General features: G+C 49.1%; 6 protein-coding genes across 6 annotated transcripts; 3 read left to right on the top strand and 3 right to left on the bottom strand.

Moving 5' to 3' along the window:
* The first annotated feature begins 53 nt into the window (after positions 1–53).
* On the top strand, positions 54–3,147 carry BDV37DRAFT_254023 (Zn(II)2Cys6 transcription factor). Its single transcript, XM_032082604.1, has 9 exons — positions 54–135; positions 198–320; positions 383–579; positions 675–809; positions 864–1,405; positions 1,467–1,740; positions 1,805–1,980; positions 2,042–2,228; positions 2,288–3,147. The coding sequence occupies exons 1-9, from the start codon at positions 95–97 to the stop codon at positions 2,713–2,715; spliced, it is 2,103 nt and encodes a 700-aa protein (XP_031939129.1). The 5' UTR covers positions 54–94; the 3' UTR covers positions 2,716–3,147.
* BDV37DRAFT_285359 (RidA family protein) lies at positions 2,904–3,485 on the bottom strand (the record flags this gene model as incomplete). Its single annotated transcript, XM_032087708.1, has 4 exons — positions 2,904–3,050; positions 3,135–3,308; positions 3,356–3,369; positions 3,422–3,485. The coding sequence occupies 4 exons, from the start codon at positions 3,483–3,485 to the stop codon at positions 2,904–2,906; spliced, it is 399 nt and encodes a 132-aa protein (XP_031939128.1).
* BDV37DRAFT_254017 (flavin reductase family protein) lies at positions 3,246–5,269 on the top strand. Its single transcript, XM_032082603.1, has one exon. The coding sequence runs from the start codon at positions 3,951–3,953 to the stop codon at positions 4,854–4,856; it is 906 nt and encodes a 301-aa protein (XP_031939127.1). The 5' UTR covers positions 3,246–3,950; the 3' UTR covers positions 4,857–5,269.
* A 582-nt stretch (positions 5,270–5,851) lies between these two features.
* BDV37DRAFT_285357 (glutathione-independent formaldehyde dehydrogenase) lies at positions 5,852–7,104 on the top strand (the record flags this gene model as incomplete). Its single annotated transcript, XM_032087707.1, has 2 exons — positions 5,852–6,242; positions 6,353–7,104. 2 exons carry the CDS (start codon positions 5,852–5,854, stop codon positions 7,102–7,104), a joined length of 1,143 nt encoding a protein of 380 aa, XP_031939126.1.
* A 324-nt stretch (positions 7,105–7,428) lies between these two features.
* On the bottom strand, positions 7,429–8,161 carry BDV37DRAFT_285356 (YciI family protein; the record flags this gene model as incomplete). The annotated part of the gene is made up of 4 exons (XM_032087706.1): positions 7,429–7,461; positions 7,551–7,714; positions 7,840–7,895; positions 7,977–8,161. 4 exons carry the CDS (start codon positions 8,159–8,161, stop codon positions 7,429–7,431), a joined length of 438 nt encoding a protein of 145 aa, XP_031939125.1.
* Positions 8,162–8,425: 264 nt separating this feature from the next.
* Positions 8,426–13,076, bottom strand: BDV37DRAFT_254012 (putative cell wall biogenesis protein Mhp1). Its single transcript, XM_032082602.1, has 3 exons — positions 12,707–13,076; positions 9,557–12,642; positions 8,426–9,494 (listed from the first exon to the last, which is right to left on the bottom strand). Exons 2-3 carry the CDS (start codon positions 12,573–12,575, stop codon positions 8,854–8,856), a joined length of 3,660 nt encoding a protein of 1,219 aa, XP_031939124.1. The 5' UTR covers positions 12,576–12,642; positions 12,707–13,076; the 3' UTR covers positions 8,426–8,853.
* Between the last annotated feature and the right edge of the window lie 1,291 nt (positions 13,077–14,367).

Here is a 14,367-nt window from a genome sequence, read left to right as displayed (position 1 = left end):
CGATAGTGTACCAAAGTCGGACCCCGATCCCGACCTCTGTTGTTGAGTATCATCGCCACTTCGTCCTCGCAATATACCGGCGCCTACCCCTGGTATGCCTCCAACTGAACGACCGAAGAAGAAAAGTCTTCGAGCGTGAGCAAAAATTCCTCACCCTATGTGTAGAGGCGGTAGATGAATAACTAGATCCCTGTTAGATGTGAACGTTGTCGGTCGATGAAGGTGAAGTGTTCAGGATCGCATCCCTGTTCACGATGTACTCGCAGCAATCGATCCTGTCACTTTCCAGTGGAGGAGGTTAGGGTCTCTGTTAGTGAACGGTAAGGGAATGAGCAACGTCAGCGGAATCCTCGCACTAATATACGCCATCCTTCAATCCCAGCTACCTGAGGGAGTTGGAAGAACAAATTACTAGGAGTGCAACTTCCGGGCGGTATACGACTTCTGTCGGGCAAGAGCATCAGGCCCTACCTCCCTTGACGAGAAATGAAGCTGTAGACTTTTCCCCGACTCCCAATGCAACGACATACCTGCCACCAGATGACCAACAAACGGCTGGATGGCAGATAGCGTCTGACGGTAAGCGGATTTTGTTCTGCGTTACTCAACATGCCATGAAAGCTCTCTGCTTATAGTATTCCACTTGGTCCCTGAGAACTAACAGCGTCGGACAGACTCTCCAACACGTAATCCTGGAGGAAGGGTTGGCACCAGGGAGAGGCAAGAATGCCACGACTCAGAATTTTCGAAGAATCCACTTGTAGACAAAAAGGAATGGGCTTTTGCTGCAACCCCAGACGGCAGATATTGTGAGATTATTAACCCTTTTGTCACTTATAACACTTCTGATATAAGCAACATAGGGTATATGGGCCCGTCATCCTCATGGTCTTTTTGTCGTCGCGTCCTGGCCCTCTTAGGAAAACGAGTTCCTGAATCGAACTCTCCACCAGACCCATGGCATCTGGATGGTATGGCATTCAAGCTGCAATGGAAGCAAGTGCCCCCCGAGGAATCGCCTGATGTCACCAATATACCGCCTTTGGACTATGCCCTTTTTCTTTACAATACTGCGAAGTACTATCTTGCTTCTTTATCCTTCCTGATTGATGAGACATTATACCTTCAAGAGTTACACGAATTTTATCTGGATCCAGCAGCGAAGGCTGCCTCACGTAGGTCTTGGTTCGCCCAGTATCTACTTGTGCTTGCCTTTGGAAAAGCCTTCATAACTCAAAGGAATCCATCTGGGTCTCCACCTGGGCACCAGTATGCATCACGGGCGATGGCTTTATTGCCAGATCTATCCGGCATACACGAGGACCCCTTGAGCTCGATTCAAGCTTTGAGCCTAGCAGCACTGTACTTTCAGTCAATTGACATGAGAAAAGCAGCTTTTCATCACGTAAGTTTCCGAGTTTACTGGTGCCAAAGAGGTCTCTGCTTATCCCTTCACTATCCTTTAGATTGGACAGGCTCTACGTTGTTGTATTACCGAAGGCATACACAGGCATGTACCGGAAGAGCTAGGCGGGCCAGAATTTTCTCAGCGCTGTCGAGCTGTCTTTTGGGTAGTGTACATGCTGGATAGAGAGTTCTCCGCATTGATGGGAGGACCAAACTCAATCCGTGATGAGGACATCACAGTCAGGTTACCTGCAGAGGTGGCGTCTTCCGTAGAAAATACCAATCTGACATTGCATGTTCGGCTCGCGCGCCTCATGGCGCAAATCTTGACAAGTGAGTCCCATTGACAATCAGCCAAGGCGAGGCGCCATATGAATATTAACACGAATTGAGATAGCGGTATATGGAGTGGATAATGCATCTAATGGAGCGTTGATCAGAGATATTCAGTCTATTCTTCACGCACTAGCGGACCTCTCTCAAGATATCACGGAGTTTCTGGATAGCAGTTTTCATGGAACGGTTGGCCGAGGCTCAAAGATGGCAGTTAGACTGATGCTAGCCCAACATCATGTAAGTGTACCTTTATACCTTATGCATTTTTTTTCGACACATACACTAAATGACTCTTAAGTGTGTGGTTCTGACAACACGGCCTTTGGTGATGTGTGCTCTCAATATGCACATAGACAGTGCAGAGAGACAGTCGTCGCGAAGCATTTGTCTGTCGCCACCTGTGGCATCCCTCTTGCAATGCTGCGCCGATTCTGCCCAGACCATTCTTCAAACTCTTCGGTCGTTGGCCGATGATGACTTGATGGGTATGAAATACCGTTTCCCCTCTTTTGTACAATGCCAGCCCTGATATCTATTGCGCCAGATGCATTTTTACCGTTCCAAGTCGAGCATGCTTCTTCATCTGCTTTTGTTCTATACTTGATTCGCTCAATCGCCCCCTCGCTTATTGCGAATGAATCCTGGTGTGATAACCTTGACTGTGTTATCGAAAAGCTCATCTCAAAGGGCAACCCAGCGGCACCACTCCGGAAACTGGAACTGAAGCATCTGGACCTTATGCTGACACCCTTAACACCGAGATCTGCGACCCATGCAATGCTTCCAATGACTTCCGACGAGATCCAAGATAATAATGATGATACATACGCGCTGGATCAAGTGGACATAGGAGACGAAGTTGAATGGGATCTGTTGGCGCTCAGCCATTCTGTGAGCCTTCCACCAAGAGAGCTGCTCGACTTAGCAGACCAACTGGACGTGGATAGTATCATACAATCTATGGACGCTTGAGCAAGATTATTTACGGCCCAAATAAACAATATATTGCCATAAATTCATATTGAAATCCGAAATGAATGAAAATTCCTTTCATAAATTCCTCCAACTTATGGCTTACAATTCGAGAGGGAGCGTATTATATAGCAGCAACGGTCAGCCCAGCGTGGAAAAAAAGGTAAAAACTCTCGACAAGTAGGGATTCACACAACAGCAATGAAATCCACCTGAATATTTACTCCAGCAGGCAATTTGGATGCTTCCACCATAGACCGTGCCGGACAATGCGGAAACGCGGGATCATACACAGAAGCAAAGTCAGGCATTATACTGGCGTCTCTAACATAGGCCTATGGTATCTCAAGAGGTTAACAGGATAACAGTGAAGATGACACAAGATTATCCAAGCTTTTGCGCATTCGAAGGGTACTTACAACCACTTTGACAACCCGATCCAGTCCGGAGCCGGCCTCTTTAAGAATAGCTTCGGTGTTCTGGATGATGGCTTTAGCCTTCTCAATAGTGGAGCCCTTGATGAGATTACCGTGCGCGTCCGCAGGGATCTGGCCGGAGAGCCAGACCTGGCCGCCGGCCTTTATTGCTTGCGACTAATATGGTCGGCGAAGTGCTTCGGGGCTTACTCTGGGCAACATACGTAGTGTGCAAAAGCTAGACAACAATCAGCCTGTATGATTTGAGTATATTGAGGACCTGTTCCCACGGGCATATGCTCGATTGGTCTGCACTCTTGTTACTGGGGTAAACATGGGTGCAGTGGTGGACATGGATCGACTCCTAAAAGCTGGGGTCGGAACAGAGTAGAAAGATGGCTGAGGGGAGATATATTGCGGATAGCACACGGGGAGAACATGTTATGAGTTCAAAATCAGAGCGCGGCTAAGGCGATAACATACACGGGCTATACTCGTGCGCTTTGGAGGATCGGCCTTTGTATACAAGAAGTGGTCGGGATTGGATACCGGTCTGTCGGAGGATAGATCCGACATCTTCTCATTTTTCAACATCTTCAGCGCCACTGTTTCCAATCACAACCCCATATAATATAATCTAAGACCAGACTTCACGTTTAAAATGATACGATCACGAACCCTCAGGCGCCTCCTGTCCTCATAGTAAGCCTCTAGCCATAACATCTCTGACCAAGTCCCAACTAACAGCAAACAAGCGCTACACCCGCTCGCAGCGCTCTCAAGCACCAACCATTTCGGAACCTCCGCCAAAGTTCCTCAATGGCAGCTATAGCAACAGCAACAGCAAAAGAAAGCGAGAGCAACGCCGCACATAGAAACTACAAAATCGTACAAGACGTAGGCAACTTCGCAGAGAAGGAAGCCCAACGTCCCGACTTCGACCACACCAAGCCCATCGAAACCACCAAATCCCCCTACCCAGCCTGGGACTACGGACAAGGGATACCAGACAACGACGCCAGTCTATCGCAAGAGCATCACGAGGTAGACCCCTACGCGCCAGACCGGCCGTCGGTGAACAACTACCGGCTGCTCGTCTCCGCCATCGCGCCCCGCCCAGTCGGGTTTCTCAGCACCGTCAATGCAAAGGGCCAGAAGAATCTCTCCCCCTTCAGTTACTTCCAGGTCATTGACCATGACCCTCCGATGTTCATCGTCGGGTTCTCGTCCCGTCCGGGCCGGGTGAAAGACACGTACCGCAATCTCAAGGAAACAGGCGAGTGCGTGATCAACACCGTATCCGAGAACATGATCGAAGTGGTGAATGCCACCTCCATCGATGCGCCGTATGGTGTTTCTGAGTGGGATGTCTCAGGTCTGCACGAGGCGCCCTCAACGACTGTGAAGCCGTCGCGCGTGCAGGAGTCCGTGTTCAGCATCGAGGGCAAGGTGATCGATATTAAGGAGTTTGCGGATCATCAGCAGCCAGGGATGAGCATTGCTGCTACGGTGTTGATCAAGGCGACGCGGTTCTGGGTTAAGGAGGGGGCTGCTAATGCCGATTTCAGTCATATCGATCTTGACAAATTGAGGCCTGTGGCGCAGCTGGGGGGTGTTTCTTATGGGCGGATTGTGTCGACTTTTGAGCGGCCGCGGACGACGTGGAGTAATGAGGTGGTGAAGAGTGAGTTGTTGGCAAGCTTGGAGAGTAAGGGGGAGAATTGATCTACAGGATTTTGTTTGTTGATAGATGGTTTTGTATATAGAGGCATTGTGTCGGTGTTGCGTTTTTCTTGCTCTCTCTTTCCTTCACTCTCTTTTGGGGTCTCATCTAGATAGAATTTAGATTTGATGGATCCAGTCACCAGCGAAACTGTAGTAGTCCTTCTCACAGATCAACACCAACGATACTCTTGTTCGGGCCAACGTCGATTGGCTTCATGGGGGCATTGTCATATCCACCGTCGACCCATATGCTAACGTCACACTTGTCCTAGATCCAAGCCAGCCCAGCTCCACCTGACCAGTGGAGGCGTGGGGCGATTCAGTAGGGACTGTGTCCCGTCTTCCAAGCATCTGACCTAGCCTTTACACCCTGCGTCAAGCAAGAGTGGTGAGCGGATTTGAGCAGGGGGCCTGAAATTAGATTAAACCCTTCTTCCTCCCTAAGGTGGAACCGATGTGTAAAAGCGGATGTAACCTTAGTAGCAAACTAGCAGCGAAGTTAGACGGTAGACCCAATGAAATTTATCGATAGCGAGTGATCCACTTAGTCTAATAGACTGCCCTATAAGCCACATAGATGGGGCATCGTCAATTCATGAAGTCCATTGATCATTATGGGATCAAAGTGACCGCCAGATATGATCGTGGTGCGACGGAGATGTCCGAATCGATTTTTTCTAGGAGCCTCATTTCAGCATGCTTATCTTACATCAGACTTGGCGTATGCTTTGGACATCTCAGCTGTTTGAGGCTGAGTTTGGGGTCTTCCCTGAGATGTAGATGTTGGATCGTATGTATCCCATGGGCCTTGGACTCCACGAGGCAAGACTGTACTGGTCACCATCAATTGCTATATAAGGACCGGTCAATTCCAGCAAGAAAGAAACCTAACAAGTTTGAATCCAACAGCGAATTCCTTACTGCTTTATTAGAACCACTCAAGGAACAATCCCACATCCACCACGCCTAAATTGAACAATATACTGTTCTACACCATGACAGAGATACACAACAAGGATAGCACCATGCGGTCAGTCGTCTTTGACGGCCAGCCGTTCGAGGTTCATGTCCGTGACGTACCAAAGGCAAAGGTCGTCAGGCAAACGGACGCCGTGGTTCGGGTCACTTCAGCGGCTCTCTGCGGCAGCGACCTGCACAACTACCACGGCGTCTTTGGCAGCAAGCAGGTGCCTTATCCTATTGGACATGAAGCGATGGGGATCGTCGAGCAAGTGGGAGCAGATGTTGATTCCGTGAAGGTTGGGGATAGGGTCATTATCCCTGATTTGCCTAGTGGCGTCGGGCTGGATTTAGAACCTGCTATTAACCCCCCAATTGCGTTTTATGGACAAGGCCATCAATTTGGCGATTTGGGAGGTTGCCAAGGTATAGTTTAGCGCTCTATGATCATGTTTCTTATTATCTCTTGAGAAGCAAGAGATTGATCCTCATTGAAGGAAGAACTTGTGTCTAACTGACAACCCCCATTTCAACAGCCGAGTTCGTGCGTGTTCCACTCGCGGACAAATCCTTGTTTGTTCTTGGGAAGGAATATGATATGATTGCAGATACAGATCTGGTTCTTCTTTCAGACGTCTTCCCTACTGCCTGGGCGGGCGTTACTTGGTCGGGCTTCGAGGCCGGAGACAAGATCGCGATATTCGGGGCCGGCGCAGTCGGACTCCTTGCGGCGTATTCGGCAATTCTTCGTGGTGCCTCACGAGTGTACTGCATCGACTCCGTCGAAGAACGACTGGAACTCGCCGCTTCCATTGGCGCTATTCCGATCAACTTCACGAAGGGCGAACCGTCGGCGCAAATCCTAGCCCGGGAACCAGGCGGCGTTCAGCGCACCGTGGACTGTGTTGGGGAGGAGTGCGTCAACGAGACATTGAAGCCTGATCAGTCGTTTGTGATCACACAGGCGATCAAGTGCACCAGCGTGGGTGGTGGCTTAGGGGTTATTGGCGTATACTTTGCTCAGGCGTATTCCGAAGGAGTTCAGCGAGGAAATACTATTTCACCGTCTATTACTTTTCCCATGACGCTCTTCTGGGAAAAGAACATAACGGTTCGTGGTGGTGCGGTGGACAGCAAATTATATGTGCAGCCACTGCTGGAATTGGTAAAATGTGGCAGAGCTAAACCGGGGTTCGTTTTCTCTAGCGTTATCGATATAGAAGAGGCACCGAACGGATATCGACGGTTTTCGGATCGCCTGGAGACGAAAGTCATGATCAAGTTCTAGGAATCAGGATAGAAAGTGCATTGCCAATGATGTTTATTAAACACTCCTTTATGACCTTGTGTCTGACTCAGAAATAGACCAACAAATAATTGCAACCATACTTGTACAACTCAGAAGATAGAACTTTCTCTATGTCAAGTATCCGCGAATGTATATGTTCTAGGGCACAAATACAGCACACACAGCCTAACCATGACCAGGAAATACTCCTAAGTAACATTGACTCATTAGACCCTCATAGTAATAAAACTACCCTCAAAACCAATATCACGAACAACCCCTACCAACCACTCACTCACTCACCCTCCCACCACAGATAACCCATCAACAAACCGGCTCCCTCACAGCAGGATCATACTAAACAACATATAACATCAGCACCAATCCCTCCAACAACCTCACCCCCGAAAGTCCCGGGAATGGAAGAAGGACGAGGAAGAACTTACCGGCCAGATCTGCATCTTCTCCAAGTCCCAAACCCCACTTGTAACATAAACATCTTTCTCTATAACGGCACGGACTTCTTCTGCACTCTCGCCGGTGTACACAACCATACTACCCCTAATTTGGATATCACTGTTTTCTGTACTGTGGGATTCGAGGATGGCGCCTGTTTTGGTTTAGAATTCTTATCATCATCACAATATGTACCCACAGCAGCGGTGGCGATATGATATATCCAGGTGGTAGCAAAAATAATATCATCGCAAGATAGATAGATGGGATAGAGCTTACCTCCATTGACAAGTCTCCCAGCTGCTACTAGCAATTTGACACCTTCATAATGTGCGCTGCGTACACCCGTGAGTACTTACTTCACTAATCATTTTATGATATGTAAGGACAATAGACTGTAGCCTGCAAAAACTTACCATTTCACCTTCTTTCTAAGCCCCAGGACATTAGGCTTATCGAGTATAATGCACAGGAATTCTTTCATCGGGGCGATTGGCTTTGTCTTTGTCTTTGTTGAGAGGAATCTTGTGCTGATTGGACTCGGGGGTGATGGGCGGAAGTGTGCCCTGGAGGCGAGTCTGGGGGCTAGGCGGGTGGTCATCTGGTATAGTAAATATATACGATTGTGATTCTAGGTTGGTAAGAGGGTTTGTCTTGTGACGTATCTTTTGTGACCAGACTCGATTTGAGGGGTTGTTATGTATCTCGATTGGTACTTGGGTTTAATGTATCGGTGTACGATGCCGATGGCTGCATTTGTCCCGGAAGGAGACTCCGATGGTGTTGGGAGTTAGGGTTATGGTTTTGTTTGATACTGCGCCACCTCTTTTTCTTTTCTTTTCTTTTCTTTTTTTACAAATGACTAGATACGGGTACTATAACGGAAACTGATAGGAGCTTGCTTGCTGAAATTGATGCATACATGCTGTACGGATTGATGCGCGTTCAGGTTGTTGAACGGCGTACTACGAGAGGCTATCCAAGGCGCTCATCGAATAGAAATATCCTGTTAAACTCGGTCAAAGCATTAAGCGTGGATTATGTAGATAGGTTAACCCGGCAAGTCGTCAAACGTTTCATGGACGAAGTATATGTACTGTACAAACTGACATCTACCATGCACGATATTGCCAGAAGGAAATCAGAAATAGAACTGAAAAATTAGAGTACATCCGAAACGAAACTCTCGCGCTCAGTCAACAACAATAAAGTCCATATATAGTAAATAACAGCGAGAAAATAGTCGCTGCAGCAGGATATACCCACATTCAGAATGAGGACCGTCATTTTGACTCAGCCCTGTCTGTTCTGGCTGCCAGCGCCGTTCCCTGATGATGCGGGTCTCATCCCGCTATTAATTTGAGCCGCAATCTGGCTCTGTTTGAATTTCTCAAACGTCTCTGCATCTTGCTTATGAGTTGCCCATAGCTCTTCTACAGTCGTGCCTAACTGCTCGAACGTTTTGTCGGCACCCACGCCGTCAAAATGGGAATGTTCCTGCTCCTCTTGCAAACGTTCGAGTTTCTCGCGAAGGGCCGCAATGTGTGCATCATCGAGGGCGAGCGATGAATCGTCACCGCCTTGATCGAAGGAGGGATTAAGAAAGTCGCGGCGAAGGTTTTGGCCAAGACGATGGACATGGCCTTCTTCCGAGGTCATTGCACGTGAATGGAGAGAAGTCATCGAGCTTGCTCGCGATATGCCCAAGGCGTACTGATCGGCATCTTCATCGTCAATAGCACACTCATCGCCTTGATCGGCGATCGGTTGGGTGCCGAATGTAGCCCCACCGTTTACGTCGTCACCAGAATTCTGGGAGCTGTTATCCGGAGCTGTAGCGAAGACCGGTTGTGGTATGATCCGCGTCTCTGGATACTCGTCCTCGAATCGCTGAATCATCCTATGCAGGGTGAAATCAAGGAATTGAAGACGCCCTAACGTAGACACAGAAGAGTTAGCATTATTATCAGCTCATAGATGCAACGTGTGGACATACTGTAATTGATATCATTGCCGGCTCTATCCTCACGGACAAGAGCCGACTGAATCCTGGTACGAATATTCCGGGCGGATTCAAGTAAATTCTTCGACATATCACGGGGTCTTTTCGCCGCATAAGACTGGGATTTCCTGTGTCTGGGCGTTGTCGTGCCACTGGGGGGGCCAGACTGGTCCCCGGGCATATGATTATCTAGGTTACCAAGGCAGACCCCCAGAGCTTTGACGACACCGGTTCCTCCAATGACGTAGTCCTCATCAGGAGCTGGCTCATCATCTTCCTCGCCAACTTCCTCCCCGCCGCCATGGCCAACAATATGTTGCAGAATGTCGGGCACAGGAACGGTCGCACGGGCACAGGACGGGTCACCAGGCACAGATAAATCTCCTTCAATAGCACCTCGTTCGAGGTTTTGAAGAGAATAGGCCACGATCTGGGAGGCGAGAGCCTTCACCACTTCATTGTTTTCTGCACTTGGAACTTCGATATCCACTGCTATGATCGTCCGCGACACACGTACCGCTGCCATTATGGAGGCGTAAACAGCACACGCTTCTTCCTGGTTACTCGCGTCTGTTGCAGCAGCTAGCGCACTAATTGCGGGATTTTCCAAGATGCTCAGGTGGCACAATCTAGGGCATTCGGGAAGGACTTCAGCAAGAGCGATGGCATGGTCGGCGGACAAATTCACATCAGTTAAATGGATGCGCTTCAGCGAGGGCATTTTTGGGAGGAAACGCCGGAAAATCGCTAGAGCATCAGGTTGACTGGAAAAGAGCTCAGGGTTATGGGAGAAGTCAATGAATAGAAGATTGGGAAGACGCGTCAAGGCTTGGAGTAAAGGACCAATGGCAGTCGGGGTAAGAGCGCAGTCCGCAAGACTCAGCGCGTAAAGGTTGGTTTCTTTTTCAATAGCCGATGTAATCAGGTCCAAATGATCTCGGATGGGATTGCCGCCCAGATCAAGCCCTTCGCATTTGCGTGACCTAAGATATCGAATAACATGTTCCAAGCCCTCTCTGTTCAGCTCGTTGTTCGCGAAGCCAAGCCGCCTCAACCCGAGAGTCGTGGCTGCATCACAGATCTTCTTCACCTCGTCTGTTGTGGGTTTGCACTCGCTCATCAGGAGTTCCTCAAGATGATCACCACCGAAGCGCCGAGAGAGAGAATTAGCGAAGACAGTTGCAACATCCACCGCGGAACCAGTAGCACACGAGGTTTTAGGGAGCTGGCCATTCAGATCATGTGTTGTGATAGGTGCCTTCGGAAGTGGTATACCTGACAGGTCAATGGCCTTGAGGGATTTCGAGAGGTGAACGAACAGGCAAATATGGCGCCACCCTTCCTTGCCGATCTTTGGATTATCTTTGAGGGATAGTTTCTCTACGACGCTATTTCTTTCTTCTTTCGCCGGAGCCTGAGAGCCCGGGCCCGACTTTCCTGTTCGCTTGCGTCTCTGCCTCATCTGCTCCACGGTTTTTGTGGAAAGCAGGGCAGCAAGGATTGACCGCACTGAGTCATCTGTCAAAGCACATTTTTCCAGAATAATCTTTCGGACAGGGACTACCGCCAGCCAGTCACTGAAAGTGGCCATGTCCTGGGGGGTCATGGGAAAGTTGGTGAGATCGAGCACACCAACCGTTCCTGGAGATTCCGCGAGGATGGAGGAAGGTGCGGAGATTTCATCAACTATTCTTTTCAGCACGGGCGTCTCCCGTAACTGGCAGCAACGTCTGTAAATCCGTACGGGGTCCGTTGTCGGGTGGCTCTGCGTTCTCGAGCGCGGGTTACCAGGCAGAGGTGCGGGAGGATGGTCCTCATGATCATCGGCAGTTAATTGTAGGGGAATAGAACCATTCGCTTCTGCTTGCCTCCGTCTCCTCTCCCTGCGCTCCTTCCTTTCCTCCTCCGATCTCTTCTTCTTTTCCTGTTTTCTGGTTGGCTCTTTGGCTTCGCCATTTACTTTGGCATCATTTGGGGTGGTTTCCGGTTGACCAGCCTGCGTTCCAGAGGCGATATTTTCTTGGGTCCGCTTTTCCTTATCTGCCAACACTGTTTGCGGATGTTTCAACGCAGAGCCTTCATCTTTGTCTTTCGACTTGGTGCCTGACTTTTTCGTTTTCCCATTCAGATCTGGGACGTTCCGATGCTTGGCATTGGTAGGACTGCTTTCTTCGTCAGACTCTCGGCGAGAAATACCCGCAATCTCAACGTCTACGCAAAATGCAACGCGCCGTAACTTGGCCTGGTCCAAATCTGGGATCTTGCACCTATCCCGGCCCTGGTCAATGTTCATCACGCGACGTTCGCAAATAACGCCATTGGAAGCCAACTTGCCCGATCCGCCCGATGAAGAGGATGACAGTTTCCGAAAGGCATTCTGGAGGAACGATGGGCCCTTGGGAGAGGCGGACGTAAACGGATTCGGGTCGTCTTTTTTTTCATCGTCCCTGTCTTTGGGAGAATAGGCTGCTCCGAATGGATTGTGCATATCGAGTTTTGAAACCGGAGAGGTTGCCTTGACGGTCGGTTGACTCTTCAGGCTGGACTGCGACGGGGGTGTAGAGCCCGAAGAGAACTTGGAGCTGAGGCTTGAGATCCATGAGTTCCGCCTCCCGATTGGCTTCGGAGCACTTTTCTGAGGATTCGGGGACGATCCAGTCGACTTCCCATCCGTGGTCTTATCATCAGATCTCACTTCCTTCTCAGTTCGTTGAGCATTCTTTTGCGCCTCCGGTGTGGGTGTTGCGGCAGGGGTGAGAGGCTCGTATGGAGGTGGTGGCGAGGTTCTCTCGACGGGAGTTTCTTTACTTCGTGGTCCGACGGCGGGTTCCGTATCGAGAGCCGACTTGTCGCTGTGCGTAGACGACGTGGATTTGCACCTGGAGAGATTATCTGCTGGGACGTTAGAGGCCAATCCGAATGATAGTGGATGCGACAGAACACCCCCGTAGTGGGTATAGCGCTGGCTGGGGTTCGCTGTCACCTTTCTGCGTATGATGCAGCCAGCTGACATCAACGGTCTCAGCCCCTTCCATTTTGAATAAAATTCTCGCCTGGCAAGTCGATTGGAAATTAAATGACTTTGTGGCCCAGCAAATTAGTTGGTGTACTAGTGAAACAGGGCAGACGGGTTCAAGCGCATACTCCGGTCCACGGAGTCAAGAATCAACCACAGTTCGAGGATTCAACAATCAGCAGTATAGATCGTAGAATATAGTGTGTCGAGTCAAAGACGCATCTGTTCCCTAATGAACCATTACAAGGCCTGATGGTGGACGTATAACATCATGACATAACGACAAGGGCTGGCGATCATGGTGGGTCGGAGAATACGATTGGTGACAATGCGGCAGAGAGAATAGATGACAGACGAGTCCACGAGGTATAAGACACCTCGAGGGCGAAACCTCAGGAGAAAAAGGAGAAGTAGAAAAAAAAGAGGCCGGTGCGGAATGAGGCAAATTGGGATGAATGGTAACTCCGTACCTTCACCTAGTTTAAAGAATGGCCGACTGCGGACTAGTTAGTGGGGATTATCGAAAGCTGAAGGAATTCTTTGCGGAGGTTTCTCTCCTTACCTAATCCTGGTACGACCACGGTACGATACCGCGATAGATTACCGGTTGACGTTGAGAAAGTCCGCAGGAAGGTCAATCATCGATGCACGTTTCATGTCGCACGACTTATCCCTGGTCTACAAGCATAATTCGTCTCCTTGTCTACCATAAGCGACGGACTCCCGTCGACTCGCCTGTCACTTCCTCTTCCGTGGTTTCCGCTGGTAAATTCCGTTTTTTCCTCACACGACACAGCGCCAAGACTCCCTAGAACGCGTACGGTAACGATACGTGGGCCTAGAAAATAGGGTCAGTCAAGAGGGCCCACGTCTGTACCATTTACCGATGCCCCATGATTGTTAGTAGTGGAATCCCCCTCATCGAAGTCTGTAGGGTGGGATCGAACAAGAGAGTCGATGATTAACCTCTTTGTAATACGGTTTGGTAACTGAATACAACTACCCACCAGTGAAAAGTGATCTAATTGTTCCATGGACAGGATGTACTGTATGGACGCAGTACACCGTACAGCAATGCTTCACCGTGTAACAATCCAAAGAAGCTTGTTCGAAATTCTCTGTGCTTTTCTTAGGGCACGAGATGCATGAGGCCTTGATAATGGTGATTAATCCCCCGCGGATTGGTCCAGCAACTGGCCTCCTGCAAGCACTAGTAACCGATCCTCGTCGGTGCATATGACGTAGTCGTCCAGCTTTCCTCGTTATCATGATTGCATGATCTCAATCGGTCCACCATATCAGATCGAACCAAGAAAAATGATAAAAAAAAAAGCATGGAAATTGAGCAGTGAAAGGGGAGGACGGTTTCGTGCGATCAAGATCTCCCATCCACGCAGACTGGTTTTGGTACCGCGTGGCGTCCAGTGTTTCCGGGGGTTATGATTGACTTGAGTTTAAAGTATGACGATCCGAACCTTTCAATACAGGAGAATGTCTGAAGTCTACCAACACTTCGAGTATCTTCTGTTATTCTGTGTGTGTTTAAACTTTCTCTTTCTCGAGTATGTACGGAGGACTTTTGAACCCCTCTTTTTTTACTTTTACTTTTTCTTTTTCTTTTTTTTTTACCCCCTCCACTTGAAAACACCTGACTGGGCTGCAGAGGGTCCCTTTGGGAAATATGAGGGCTTTCTCTTGCCCGTTTTGGCTGTCATTAGAACTCGTAAAGTACAATACCAAGTGCCTCGACTTGAGAAGATAATCTTTAGTTATAAGATAATATCTCGTC

The sequence above is a fragment of the Aspergillus pseudonomiae genome (assembly GCF_009193645.1).
Source record: "Aspergillus pseudonomiae strain CBS 119388 unplaced genomic scaffold BDV37scaffold_59, whole genome shotgun sequence".
Lineage (NCBI taxonomy): Eukaryota > Fungi > Ascomycota > Eurotiomycetes > Eurotiales > Aspergillaceae > Aspergillus > Aspergillus pseudonomiae.
This window is presented reverse-complemented; position numbering and strand designations above follow the sequence as displayed.